The 15,938-nt window shown below is 36.5% G+C and overlaps 1 protein-coding gene across 1 annotated transcript in view; it reads left to right on the top strand.

The window, feature by feature from the left end:
• LOC149578487 (SMAD/FHA domain-containing protein) overlaps positions 1–15,938 on the top strand; it is a 173,972-nt gene that overhangs the window by 125,887 nt on the left and 32,147 nt on the right. The window contains exons 8-9 of the mRNA XM_089829395.1: positions 6,915–7,028; positions 7,171–7,298. Coding sequence (XP_089685521.1) covers positions 6,915–7,028; positions 7,171–7,298 — 242 coding nt within the window. The remainder of the gene's footprint in view (positions 1–6,914; positions 7,029–7,170; positions 7,299–15,938) is intronic.

Below are 15,938 nucleotides of genomic sequence, written 5' to 3' on the forward strand. Positions count from 1 at the left end.
CTATATCTCTACGGATGATATCAGCTATGCAATTAAAACAGTGTTTTTGTAAGGGATGTCAGGTGTTTGCCATTATGGTGACCGAACTGGAAGAAGAAGACCCTGTAAGGAAGACTTTAGACCACCCTATTCTATAGGAATATGCGGATGTCTTTCCTAGCGAGATTCCAGGTATGCCTCCAAAGAGGGATATTGATTTCAGCATTGATCTTATTCTAGGTGCAGAGCCTATTTCTAGAGCTCCTTATCGTATGACCACTTAGGAACTAAGTGAGTTGCACCTACATCTTGAGGACCTTCTAGCCAAGGGTAGTATTCGATCGAGTATATCTCCATGGGGAGCATCAATGCTTTTTGTGAAGGAGGCTGGTTCGTTGTGCTTGTGTATATTGACTATAGACAGCTGAACAAGGTGACTATAAAGAACATGTATCCTTTACCAAGGATTGACAATTTATTTGATCAGATCAAGGGAGCCATAGTGTTCTCCAAAATTGATCTAAAGTCAGGATACCATTAGCTTTACATTCATGATGCTAACATTCATAACATTGCCTTCCGAACTCGCTATGGGCACTACGAGTTCAGAATAGTCCCATTTGGGTTGACGAACGGTCCATCGGTTTTCATGTGTTTGATGAATGGAGTGTTTCGTTCCTATCTTCATCAATTTGTACTTGTGTTCTTAGATGATATTTTGATATATTCTAGATCCCAGAAGGAGCACGAGGAACATTTACGTTTGGTTTTGCAGTGCTTGAGAGATAATCAACTTTATGCCAACTCGGTGAAATGTGATTTCTTTCAATTAGAGATATAGTATTTAGGGCATATCATATCAGGTGATGGTATCTCTGTAGACCCTGTGAAGATCCAGGCAATGGTAGATTGGCCTGCACCCACTACCGTGTCAAAAATTTGTAGCTTCATGGGTCTAGCTGGTTATTGTCGTAGGTTCGTCCAAAACTTTTCCATAGTAGCACATCCTATGACTTCCCTTTAGAGGAAAGGAAATAATTTTATATGGATGGAGAAATACGAGGAAACATTTCAGAAGCTCAAAGAGCTTTTGACAAATGCACCAATATTATCAATACTTGATCTAGCAGGTGACTTCATGGTGTGTATAGATGCTTCCCTAGAGGGGATTGGAGTAGTATTGGTGCAGGATGGACGGGTGATTGCTTATGAATCGTGCAAACTCAAGGATCACGAGCTGAATTACCCTACGCATGATCTTGAGTTAGCTGCGGTAGTTCATGCCCTAGTGAGATGGAGACACTTCTTGTTGGGACATTGTTTTGAACTTCATAGCGATCATCGTAGTCTACAGTATATATTCACGTAGCCTAATCTAAATGCTAGGCAAAGGCATTGGATGGAGTTCCTTTCTGAGTATGACTTTGAAGTGAAGTATATCAGGGAAAGGAGAACATGGTAGCTGACACTTTTGAGTCATAGGAGACATGACACTATCTTTGACTCTTAGTGTAGATTTGAGGAGCCGTATACTTCAGGCACTTCCTACAGATACTTGGTATCAGGAGGTGAGTAGGGAGATAGATTCAAGTAGACATTTGGAGGGCAGGTTTTCAGGTTATGTTTTGGAGTCAGATGGCCTTTTGCGCTATTCAGGAAGGATCTATGTACCACTACTGGATGAGCTTCGTACATTGATCCTATCAGAGGCTCATCGTGCACCTTACTCGACACATCCAGGTGTCAAGAAGATGCATGCAGATTCACGATGTCTATACTATTGGACATGGATGAAGCGTAATAGCGTTGATTTTGTGGCTAGGTTTCTTGAGTGCCAGAGAGTCAAGGCAGAGTACCAGCATCCAATAGGGCTTTTATAGCCTAATTTCATTCCTTCATGGAAGTGGAATATCATCTCTATGGATTTCATTGTAGGATTGCCTATGACTGCTCGTCAACATGACGCTATCATGGTCACCGTTGATCGGTTGTCTAAGGTGGCACACTTTTCACTGATGAGGTCATCCTACACAACAGCTTCTGTAGCTAATGTCTTCATGCGTGATATTGTGAGATTACATGGTATTCCACGTAAGATCATTTTGGATGGGGATCTTGTATTCACCTTTGCATTTTGGACATCACTGCAGTATGATCTTGGAGCACAGTGAACTTTAACTCAACTTATCACCCAGAGACAGATGGTCAGACCAAGAGAGTGAATCAAGTTCTGGAGGATATGTTGAGGATGTATATGATGGATAGACAAACTCTACGGGTATCACAATTCTATTGGGAATGACACCTTTTTAGGCTTCGTATGGTCGTCATTGCTATACACCTTTGAGTTGGGACAATGTAGAGGATCGCATCTTGTTGGGTCTTGAGATGCTTCAAGATATGAAGCAACAGGTAGTGCGCATCTGTGAGCACGTGTTTATAGTACAGGATAGATAGAAGAAGTATGCCGATGCTCATAGGACAGATAAGTAGTTTGCAGTGGGTGAGAAAGTTTTCTTGAGAGTGCATCCGTAGAAGAGTCCAATCCATTATGGAAAGGGTTCGAAGCTAGCACCTCGCTTTGTGGGACCATTTGAGATTCTTGAGAGGATAGGTCCAGTTGTCTACCATCTTGCATTGCCGCCTAGCCTAGCTCGTGTTCATGATGTTTTCCATGTTTCTATACTTAGACAGTATATTCCTGATGTGATACATATTCTTGATTGGAATGCATTATAGGTAGAGGACGAGCAATTGGCTTTGGAGCCGGTTCGCATTCTGCAATAGTGGGATTTGACCCTTAGGGGTTGAACCATAGAGCAAGTAAGGGTCCAATGGGACCCTACTGATGAGTCATCAACTGCATGGGAGGATGCATCTGGATTACGGGATGTATACCCCTACTTTTTTATGGGCTTCTAGGAGTAAGCCTAAGTCTAGGGGGTGGATGTAGTGCCTACCCCTAGTTTACTTTTCAGTTATTATTGCCGAACTCTTTTAGGCCAGCTTATGTTATGTTTGATGGTTAGTGGTGTTTGATTTTTAGATTATTGGATATTGTTTCATACTCAATTGACTATATGATGAGATTACTTTGGTACTAGTTATTTCATGTATGCATGATTATACTTTGATAATGATTGTTTACAGTGATTCTAGTTATTTCACGATGATAGATGGATTATTTATGTGTGTTTTCTATGGATTACTTACCCCATACTTTCATGTGTATGGTGTACGTGTATGTCTTCTTTATGTTTGATGTATCTAATGTGGTTGAGGGAGTCCTAGTCACTTGCTAGTTGGGATTTACACGATGCACCACTTCTTGCCATTGTTTGTTTAGTTTAGAATATATGTGTTTGTACATACATGGATTTTATGCAGATTGTAGGTATCGGGTATCGACTTCCCTAAATTGCCAAAATGAGTGTACCCTATTGCAATATCTCAATGGTAAGAGAGGAGATAACTCTCGAGTCCGAATCCTATCCTTAAACCGTTTGTCTTAAAAAGTAAGGCAAGTATCTGAGATGTTTACCCTTCCGAATTTGTCATGTGATGTAAATTCATGATTATAACCCTTGAGCTTGATCTTGTATGTTGTTTATTTAAGATGGGTTTTAATAGTTCGTCTTGTGGATCTATGGTGATTTTTTTGTTAACTAAATCAAATTAAAAGAATATTTAATGATTTAATTTAATGGAAAATTATTAAGATAATTTCAATATTTAATTATATTTAATTAATTGAGAAATTAATTAAATAAAAGAATTAAATTTAAAGATAAAATTATAGTGCTAATTTTAGAGTGTAATAATATTTATTTAATTTAATAATATATTTAAGAGATCATTTTTAAATAAATGCTAAATATTATTATTACTTAATAAATATTTTTATCAAAAACCCTTTAAAAATTAATTAAAGAGAGAAATTAATTTAATAAAGATATTTTAAATTGCAAAAAGTGTGCATGAATATTTAAAAGTTAATAAAATATCAAAAAGATTTTGATCAATGAGTTCCCTCACGTGAGTGCACAATTAGAGCCCCAAATTAAGGGGAGAACTCTTTATCAGAGATTTAGAGCTCATTTTGCAGGGATCGGGATTTTGGAGTAGGGATTTTTTGAAAGAAGGGTTTCAGAAGAAAGAGGATTTCTCATGTGCTTTGTGTGTTTGTGAATTAGCATCAAATTCAGGTAGAATTTTGTGGTTTATTCGCACAGTGATGTCTGTTCTTCGAATTCCTGTCTTCTTCGTGTCTGATAAATCTGTTTTCAAAGTTTTATTTAAGATGAATCTTTTGTGGTAAATTTTATTGTTATTCGTATCGAATCTATCTGTATTCGAGAAATTGAGTTTTAGAACCCTCGTTTTATGGATTTTAGTCAGTTGAGTAGTTTAATCAAAAAGGATCTTGAAAAGAAATTGAATTATAGAATGCAAAAAAATCGATTGGTTTATTGGATTTTCCCTATCAGAGTATTATTCACATTTCTCTTTATATATATATATATATATACTAAAAAAAAAAATTAAGTGGGGGAGGGCTGGGGGGGGGGCACTGTTTTGTTTTTATTAAACAAAAAATTAAAAATAAAAATGATTTTGGTGGGCGGGGCCACCAATCCCCCCACCCAATAGCGAGAGGGCTGCTAGTGGCCATTAAAGGTTGCGCATGACAGACCCTGCTATCGTGAAGGTAGAGTTGTCGTGATAGAGTCCTAGCCTACGGGCTTTAAAATTGTTAATGAAAGTTAAAAAAAAAAAAAAACATTTAAATTAATTTAAATTTATTAAATTAAAGTAATTTGTATTAAATGTTAATTTTAATAAATATAAAATGTTATAATATAATAATAATATTATTATTTTCTTTTCATAATAATAATTATTAGATCAATAATTACTTATTAGTAATTTAATATTTATATTAATTTATTAATAAATTGGTGATTATTATTATCTTTAATAATCGAATAATTATTGAATGAAATATTAATAATATTTAATTAAAATTGGAATTAATGGATTATGATATTGTATGTGAAAAGTAAATTCAGAAATTGTAAACTTCAGTAATTTGAAAACTGGCAATGAAATGAAAACTTAAACCTTACCATAAACTCGAAACTGTGTTTTCAAAATCAAACAAAACCATGAAACTACACTGTTAATTGTATGCTTTCTTATGTTTTGGGTTTGGGGTTGACCTAGACGTGTTGACTAGTTTAGGATGTCTATCAGAGGCCGTGAGTTATTGTTTTGATGATTATATATGATGTCATGAATTGGGTTATGTATAATTTCTTGGATCAGTGCTGTTAGGATGATCGTATTAGTGATGTTTGTACTTTGACCAATAATTTCAGTACTTGTTAGTTGCTTGTTTAAGAACTAGTGTATGGTATGTGGTCTTTTGAGATCGTTTTGTTTTATTGAGCTTAGGGTAGGTTATCTGTATGTAATGTCGAGAAATGGCTTGCAATAGAGGTCGGAGCCCAGAGAAGCTGCCTGGGTAATCCATTGTAGGTTGTTTAAATAAGTGATAGCATTACATTAAATGAGAGTAAAATGAATTAACAAGATTCATTGTCTTTCCTCGCTCATGCCTCGAGTGCTAGTACATACTTAGATAGGAGTAGAGAGGATGCTTGGTTGCGACCTTGCTTCATTAGTATGCCTTGTCAGTATGAAAGGATACTAGTGCCGCATAGAGTCACTAGGGTGTTGGAGTCTAGTTAGGCTACCAGGGTAACTTTAGAGTTGACTCCTGCGATGACACTTGCCCACTTACATAGTAGATATCCTACAAGTCATTGTTGCCTCTGGATTTAGATGTCATTTATATCTTGGTACCTTTGAGTTAGATTGCTTTTAGGATTTCCTTGACTTAGATGTTGGATTTGACTTTTGAGTTTGTTATCTTGTTTGGGAGTTGAGACTATCTCCTCAGTGTGGTGGGAGTGACCTTTTTGGGTTACTATGAGGTCGAGTGGTAATGCTTTTTACTTTTACCATTGAGATACATCAGTTCGATACCATGGCTGGAGTTCCTTGTTCTGCATTTCCTTTCATTCCATCTTTGTGTACTATGATGGATGGTTATACTTATTGTCTTGTATTTTTATTTCATGGATCTTAAAGAGATGATGTAATCTATTTTATGATGTATATTCTTGCAGCCTTTCATACCCTGTGACTTGTACAGTGGATGATTGTGCATTTTGATTATTGCCAAGTGGCATTCAGGACAATTTTATATTATTTAAATGGATTTGAATTGTAGTTAATCTTTAATGTGGATGTGTTATATATTGGATTTAATATTAATTAAATTTAAATGTAATTTCAACATCATGGGATCCTTAAGGAATGTAATCTGTTTATGTGTTGTTTATGTATGAATGTATGTTATTGCTTCTGCTGTTTTATAACTGTTGTTATATGTTATCTTAAAAAAAATTGTTTGACAAACTTAGTGAAAACTTTAGGTTAGTTCTTTTGGATCCCTTGGCGGGGTGTTATACAAATTCAATTGGGTCATTGCCTTTGATTTTTGGTTTTCTCTTGATAAGGCGAGCCATAATTGTGAGTCCTCAGCCACTTTATGGAAATTTTTCACATTGCTGACAACTTGGTGATCTCCTTTTGATGTCTAGGCTTAGAAGTAAAATAATGTTGTAGGCACAAGCTTGAAATTTGATGACTCTTCTTTGGACTCTGATTATTAGTACTCACATAATAAAATGTTTATATCTTTCTTTATGTGTCATCATCCTGTCCTTTCGAATTTCGTTGCATGTTAAATTTCTTTAAAATAAAAATTGAAGTAGCTACTATTGATGTAATAGAGATAGTCATGTATTTTGATGATGAGCAAGTCAATATGATAGATTCCGACTGGCTGGAACTTTCTGTTTGTGAAGGTTGCTAATCTGAAGAAAGAAATTGATGCGATTCAAGCAAAGGAAATAGCACAGGGTGGTTTAACACAAGGTCAACAAACTCAAATTGCGCGGAATGAAATACGCGTACAGCAGGTTTTTATTTAAGTAGTAGCTTGGTTAAGTCTTGTGCTTTTCATTTTTTGCAGAACCTATGCAAAACAAATATATTTGTACCACATATTCATTCTGGCAAGGCTTTTGAACTGATGTTGAGGTGGTACCTTGATTGTTTAAGATTGCGGAGGAGCTTGAGAGTTTAGAAGAAACCCTCAATGAGAGTATCCAAGAGAGCATTGGGGCACGAACTGGAAGAGTAGGTCCAAAAAGGAAGGAAGGAGTTGTGGATGAAGATGAGGGTGAAAGGTAATTTCAAGTGATATCTTTCATTATATGCTTTGCTGTTTTTTTTTTTCTGAATTCACAACAATAAATATCCTTCGGGTTTATCTGGCCTAATGTTTTCAATTCTACAAAGAGATGATGACTATTTTTGTTAACCTTTTATACTTGCAATAAAACTATAAAAGAGTGTGGTTGTCTACTTTCTTTATTCATAATTTTTTTATAAAATTCTATAGTTGCAACTTGCAGATAGCTTCTATCTAATTCAAAACTTTATTGTGTTAAATGAAACTTTGTGATGATCCCACCACGAAAGAGATACCTAACATAGATGGATGGACTGATTACGAAAAACAACAGGAACACATATGACATCAGTCAGCATTTAAGGTCAGTGATTACCATTATGGAACTGTGATCATTATCTGTTGATCCTTATTCATTAAGGAGCAGCAATCGTTACTCATTAAGGGACAACTGCAATAACATAACAGGTTACAATTAAGGAAACCGTTCTTTAGTTAGCAATCAACTACATAAATAACAAACAGTCACATCCCCTCACAAAGAACAGCCATCTTAAAGGGACACACACATTAAGGATTGTAGGAGATACATAAGGAAGCCTGCAGGGGGCAATGAAGGACAGCAGCTCTGACAAGAAAGTATTCCAATTCAAGGAATCAAATAGACTTAGTATTGAACCTCTACATTTCCATTAGCAAAGACATCAAGTATTATCAACCATTGATAACATTCAGTTCAGGGTCGAAAGCAGAAGACTTATACTCTTCTGAGATCTGTTTTCCCAGCATTTTATAATCTTACAACTGCTAATGGTATTTATTTAGATTATGCATTGTTAGACAATAACTATATATGTATATTCATATAGTGGAATATAAAATGTATATGCCTGATGATGAAACTGTTTGAAACTGATCTCGAATGAAAGGTAGGTGGTGTAAGGGGGAGTTATAAGATGACTATTTAAGTAGGCTACCCTAGGGATGTTCATGGTGCATTCCCTTGGGTCCAAGTGGGCAAAGATCCGCTCTTGGATCTGAACAATCAAGAAACCCCCTTTACAATCATCTCCTCGATGATGGTTTTGTCTTTGGGGGGATAAGGCATAGATAGGGAAAGCAAATACAAGCACCTCGCTAAGTAGGTCACCTTGGTGGATGTCCATGTCACCTGTCCACCAGTGCCAACAGAACCCATAATGTGGAGATTGCTTTAGGCAGATCATACATATCTGTTCCTCTAAACATATTGTGTTTGAACTTTGAATAATATTATAGATACTGTATGAATATTACATGTTCTTGTCTAACCCCAATAGTTGGAAGTACACACACGTGTGTGTATGTTTCCTTCATTATGGTTGTAGGGTTAACATCTAGGATCATATTGTCTACAATGATATTTTACTTCGTAAACATTAATTTCTAATGCTAATTTGTTGATTGTGATTCTGGGTTCAATGACTTGGTTTGTACCTGTAGGTCCCGAATCGGGTTTGGGTATGCACTCAGTATGGGTAAGTCTGTGGGTACTAATGGGTACTTGCTGAATACTGTGGGTACATGATATGGCTTATCTGAACATTTTTCAACTATCAATTACCATTTAATATTTATATTTGGCATTCAACATCGATAAAAATGATCAAGTATCATATTATGAAATGATATAGTTTTACAATTCTATATATATATAGTTGGTGTATAATACTACACACACACACACACGTGTACCCAAACTCGTAATTATTTTCCACGTACCTATTATGATATTAGATAGTTTCTATTTTCTCTCTCTGAATACTGTGGGTAAATGATATGGCTTATTTGAACATTTTTCAACTATCAATTGCTATTTAATATTTATCTTTGGCATTCAACATCGATAACAATGATCAAGTATCATATTATGAAATGATATAGTTTTACAATTCTATATATATATAAAGTTGGTGTATTATGAAATGATATAGTTTTAGAATTCTATATATATATATATAGTTGGTGTATAATAGTATACACACACACACGTGTACGCAAACCCATAATTGTTTTCCATGTACCTATTATGATATTAGATAGTTTCTATTTTCTCTCTCTTCCATCTTTTTCTAATATTCACTCTTTTTGTAATGTTTCCATAAACTCCCTCTATTCTTTGTGGAAACTTTCTTTTTCAATCTACAAGAAGTTTCTATTTCTTCTCTCTTGTTTGTTATAGAAACATTCACTTGTATCTTGTATATGTAGATCATTCATGATCTTTATTTAATAACACATTCATTATTTTTCCATAATATGGTATTAGAGCAAATTCCTAGCCTTTTCGAAAAATTTTAATTTCTTTTTTAAAATTATGATTTCAAAATTTTTCGAAATATTTACCGTAGTGTGTTCAAAATTTGCATCTTTTTTTTTCCTCCAAACTCGACTAGGGATTTAGTGTCCAATTTTTTTTGTGTTGCATGATTTAAAATTTGCCTTTATTTTCAAATCCACCCATCATTCAAGAACTCAGCAAAATTTTTCAAGTTTTTGAATTTGGCTATGGTTTTTTTGAAAATCGTTGATTCTTGTGTCGGATTAACAATTTTTTTGAAAATTCCGGGTGGGTATTTGCAAATCTCAATTGGGTTAGTCTCACTTTTTTTTGGGTGCATTGTTTTTCATGCCTCAATTTTCGAGCCAACGGATTCAAAATCTAATTTCAGATTCTTTGTGAGTTTTTCAAGCTCTTATTCGGGTCTTCAATTTTTTTGAGTCTTTTGTCAATCTGTCTCGAAGTTTGTGCCATCTCATATTTTTCATGCTTTTTCATTGAAAAATGTGCTATGACATCTCTCACTAGTCTCATTTTGGAAGACAGTTAGCATTTCAATAGAAAGAACTACAACACCTGGAAGCAGAGAATGATGACAATGTTCGAGTACTGTCGCCTTGAGGCGCTTGTTCTGGGAATTGAGACGACTCCTACCACAATTGATGCTACTCAAGAAAAGTTTGCTGAGTGTAATTGTGAAGCAGCTATGCTTATTAAGCTTTCAGTTACTAATGATTAGCTGCCTCAAGTGCCATCTGGCATGACAACTGTAGAGTTCTGGACAACACTAAAGGGTGTTTAGCGTAAGGTGGATGCAGTGGAGAAGGCTATGGGTACACATTAGGAACACCCACTAGCGTAGGAAACATCGATGATAGAGGCAGTTTTTCTTGATGATGTCGCAGCTCTAGCATCTCGGGCTCGCCAGGTTTTAGATTTAGCAAAGATGCAGGCGTTGGAGTCAATGGAGAAGGAGCTGGAGGGAGTCATATCCTTCATGTGGACGGGATGTCCAATTGCCTTTATAGTTTGTTTTGAGGAGAGGGGACGGCCCTATGTGGAGACCACGAAGATGTTGCAGGACTGGTCGTGACGAAGGAACTTGAGAGGGAAAGTTGGATTGAGATACTGATTCAAGAGATAGAGAAGTTACACAGGGAGACGTACTACACTCTTCGGAGGAGTTAGGCGGATCAGGTAGCAGTTGAGAGAGCTCGGAAGGAGTCAGCTATCATGTTAGCCTCAGAGAGGGCAGCCTGGGAATCTGAGAGGGCGGCCTGGCAATCCGAGAGGACAGCCCTGTTAATGGAAAAAGAAAAGATGGCAGCAGAGAAGTAGAAGGAATTGGGAGAGGTCGGAGAGATGATGCAGTCAACCCTAGAGCTTCAGTTGGAAGTGGAAGTAGAGCTGAAGATTAGAAATGAACAGGTCTACAAGCTAAGGGCAGAGGTGAACGAGTTGCGGACGCGAACGACCACTACGCTAAGGAAGCATCTCTCTATCTAGTACTTATGCATTGGTGTATTTTATTAGTGGAATTTTGTTGTATTGTCATTTGGAGATGACTTTTTTTTGGGGGGGATGATGTTGTCGGTAAATGTATAATGTAGCCGAGAGGTATAGTAGAAAGCGCGTGACGCTCTAGTCACCCCTTCAGAAAGGTATATGTACACGTCCGAGATGGACTTTGGAATCATCATTGATCACTGTAGTCATTGTAATTGGATTGTAATCAGAAAATGCATACATGAATAAAGTACTTGTTCTACATTGAGTCGTAGATGCGGCAGGACTGGTCCATGACGAAGGAACCTAAGAGGGAGAGTCGGATTGAGATACTGATTCAGGAGATAGCGAAGTTACATAGGGAGACATACTACACTCTTCGGAGGAGTCAGGCGGATCAGGTAGCAGCTGAGAGAGCTCGGGAGGAGTCAGCTGTTAGGTTAGCCTCGGAGAGGGCAGCTTGGGAATCTAAGAGGGTGGCCTGGCAATCCGAGAGGACAGCCCTGTTAATGGAAAAAGAAAAGATGGCAACAGAGAAGGAGAAGGAATTGGGAGAGGTCGGAGAGATGATGCAGTCAGCCCTAGAGCTCCAGTTGGAAGTGGAAGCAGAGTTGAAGATCAGAAAAGAACAGGTACTTTATTCATGTATGCATTTTCTGATTACAATCCAATTACAATGACTACAATGATCAATGATGATTCCAAAGTCCATCTTGGACATGTACATATACCTTTCCGAAGGGGTGACTAAAGCGTCACGCGCCTGTTCGGATACTACTCTAACCGTCGGCTACATTATACATTTACCGATAACAAAGGGTCTCCACAAGACATCAGATAAAAGTAGAGCCTTCTTTCTGAAGAATCAACTATTCACTATTATTATGGATGAGCATATGCTTTTATAGGAACGTCTTTAAAAGATTAAGGACATTAGAGATCAACTTGAGGTGATTGGTCGTACTATGGAGAAAGAGGATATGGTGGTCATTATTTTAAAAAGCCTACCACCGTCCTATGAGCACTTAATAGAGACACTCAACATTATTGTAACTAATGTTGACCTGAAGTTCTCATATTTGTGCACCAAACTTCTGTAGCAGAATTGTTGGAAACAACAGTTTGGCAGTAGTGCTCGTTCGTCCTCCTCTGAACAAGTGTTTTCATCCCAATCCTTTAACAAGGATAAAGGCCCATCTCAATCATCTGCTCAGTCTCAAACTAGCTCCAAGAAGAAGCAAATCCAATGCAACTATTGTCACAAATTTGGTCATGTGATTCAAGATTGTAGGACCCGCATTGCTTCCGAACAGTGGAAGCAGGGAGGGTCTCAACTACAGGCCAACATTGCAGAATATGCAGACCTCTTTGATCAACCCAAGGCTGCCTTTTACGCTTTTTGAGCACATGCAAAATTTTATTTTTTGAAGATAGATAGACCTTTAAGGGAGGGTATTACGTTATTAGATAGTTTCTATTTTCTCTCTCTTCCGTCTTTTATAAATGGTCACTCTTTTTGTAATGTTTGCATAACTCCTTTGTTCTTAATGGAAACTTTCTTTTTCACTCTACAAGAATGTTTCTATTTCCTTTCTCTTGCTCGTTGTAGAAACATTCTCTTGTATCTTGTATATATAGATCATTCATGATCTTTGTGTAATAACACATTCATTATTTTACATAATAGTACCCACATCCCAAGCTCTCTTACCGTACCTATTCCCAAACCCGATCTGGTAACTTAAATTCTAGGGAAGATTTGGAAGGGGACAATACAATTGGTATCAAAGCACTATTCCTACTAGCCTAAGGGACAAAAAATAATTAATGCAAACTAACCAAAGGGCTCAAAGGGCTTTGCATAGAGAAAGAAAGAAGCTTACATCTACCACGAGTGAACGAATGGGTAATGAGATGAGGCGTTTCATGGAGCACACTAATCAAGCTCTCATGGAGGAAAACCAAAACAAATGAAAGAGAAACCTAACTTTTCCTCTGAGCCATTCAAAACATAAATATCAATAACTCTTGATCCAACTAGAGTGTATAACCACTCTGAAAATGAAAACTCAACGGGGGCATCCACACCTAGACTAACATGTTTACATTGAAATAACAAATGGGAGAGCATACATGTAATGTCCCCTTTTTGGGACATTAGAAAATTTAAAGACATTCATATAATATTAATATTGACTTTGAGAGTGTGGATTCAAATTATAAAAGGTCAATTTAGTATTATAAAGTGTACTAGAAATGACAAGGAGAGATTAGACGAAAAACTAGGAAAGATGTTGAAGAGTCATGGCTTTGTGGATTAAAAGGAGAGACTCATTCATTCTATTATGCTTAGTTTATGATTCAGATTTCAATTTCTCTCTTGCGAGAGTTATTCAAAAAGCTTAAGCTTTTAGCCAGTGTGAGGATGTAGCCCCTTGTACCAATAGACAGTGGACGCAAACCCATTGTTCATGGAGACGTCACATCAGGTGTCTTGCGTACGCTTACAAGTTCTTTTCTTAGTGTTCCAATTGGACTGTAAAATTATGTTTTTAAGGTTGGACTTTTGAATGTTGGTTATTGTATTGCTGATATATAATGCAATAGCTTATTTCAAAGTGTTTTATGATAATCTATGGTTAATATTACTAGTTTTATAATGAAACCTCATATGTTTATGTTTTGAATGTTATCTCGAGAAAGAAATCGGGTCAATATCCATTTGGGATATTTCAGTGGTCCAGAGCTTAGTATCCTACCAGTTTGCAGTGTTTACATTGCAGTTTTGATAGTTTTAGTTTTAAAGTATTGAAGTTTTACGTAATACTGAGAATCAATAATTTTCACAAAGGTAAATAATATTGTGCAGTCTTGGAGTTTTTATCAGAAAATAAAGAAATCTTTGGGGAAGTAAAATTCTTGATATTGGCATATTAATGTATGGTATGCAGTATTATAGCCATTTCTAAAGCTGCATTCATTTATGAGACGTCGTATATGTTGAAAAGATTGACTGTATGTTAGCTTTACTTGTGAAGGAGTCATTTCAAGAAGAAAAGTTTGGACAACCTCAACCATTGTTTTTGTTGAACAGAAGACAAGGTGCGATGAAGTTACAGATGCCGTAGTAGCACAAGACCTAAATGTAGTTTCTTTGCATGGTGGTCGTAGTCAAGGGGATAGAGAAGCTGCTTTGCGTGAAATTTTGCAGTGGCACTACAAATATTTTAGTTGCTACAGATGTGGCTTCACAAGACTTGGATGTGACAGGTGTTGCACATGTAGTTAATCTGGATCTTTTAAAGGCCATGAAGGATTACGTACATCGCATTGGTAGAAGGTCGTGTTGGGACTATTGGACGAGCAACTTCTTTTTACATATATCGTGATATGTTTCTGTTTGCTCAAATTTGAAAAGCAATATCAGATGCCGAAGTAGGGACTCTCCTATCTTGGTAGTTTTTTAAGAGTTTTGAAGATCCGTGGAAGTGTATGGTTATTTTCTCGCACAAGTATTGTCGCTAAATCTGTCAATAGAAGAATCTGAGTTGCTTGCAGCGTCAGATGTCCTACACAAGGTGAATAATGTATGCTAGTTTCAATGTGATGCCTGTGGATCATTCAAGTGACCTGGCATTGGTAGTTTGGGAAGACGACAAGTGCCGTGAATTAATATTTCCTATTTGGAGCGTTACTATATCTTGCCAATAACCATTCATATTATAATTACTCCACCGATTATTGTTGCAGGGAGGATAATTGGAGCCAATGTTATTTGGTGGAAGCCTTGCTGGAGAAGAATTGTTACCAAAAAACAACTTCTGTATAAAATATGAATAGTCATTGCCGTTATAAATCAAAGACGAAAACGTATGTGGAGTGGTCTCTAGATGTCAAAACCAGGAACAAATATATCTGTTATTGTTAATACCAAAATACATAGTAGCAACAATAAAATCATTGAGCAATGCAAAACTACAAATAGACAGTTTGAATAGGTGTATCGTAACTATCATTGGAATAAGTGTTGTTGAGAAGTTGGTCGCAGGTTATTCATTGCTACTGACCCAATCCATGAATTTGCACTTTTCGTGGTATCATATCAAATTGCCTTTGCACCTACCATTACTTCCGCTTGCTATCCTTACGAACTATTAAAGTGGGAGAAATCTATTTGAACAAAACTCCTGACTACCATTCCATCGCTGTAGTCTCTGTTCACAGTGAGGCAAATAGAATTCCATGTCATTTCATTTGTTTGTTTATTGTGTATGGTGGTGTCTCCCAAAATACAATGAAAGATCTTGATTTACTTTCGGCAATAATTAGAGTAGTATATGGAGAGTGTTGGCTTCAAAACGGCAATATCAAATTTCTTTTGAGAAGTAACCGGGTATTCTTCTATGTTGATGTAGATACTATCCGCCAAATCTTTTCTTTGTTCTTGCAATACTTAAGCTTGCATGTGTAGTTTATCACTTTTCATTCATGGCTTATGTGTTGTGTAGTGATCTTGAAGGTGTACTGAGTGCAAAGGCTGACAAATTGAAACCATCCACAATCCTATAAACATCCTGAAATGGTGTAAATGCTTTGTTCTTGACTATGCGATTTCAACGACATAATAATTTTGTAATATTGGGATCTTAAGGCCTCAAATATAATAAATGCCTCAAGACACTGGGTTTTTCATTACTGTGTCATTGCCGTATGAAATCAAATATGACCATTGGCTGATCCCATGCTGTGAACGATCTTTTAGAAGAAGGCTCTTAATTCTTCACTATGCAGAAGTTTGAGTTATATAAC

Source organism: Cupressus sempervirens, chromosome 1 (assembly GCF_028749045.1).
Source record: "Cupressus sempervirens isolate cs-2001-9-10 chromosome 1, ASM2874904v1, whole genome shotgun sequence".
Taxonomy (NCBI): Eukaryota; Viridiplantae; Streptophyta; class Pinopsida; order Cupressales; family Cupressaceae; genus Cupressus; species Cupressus sempervirens.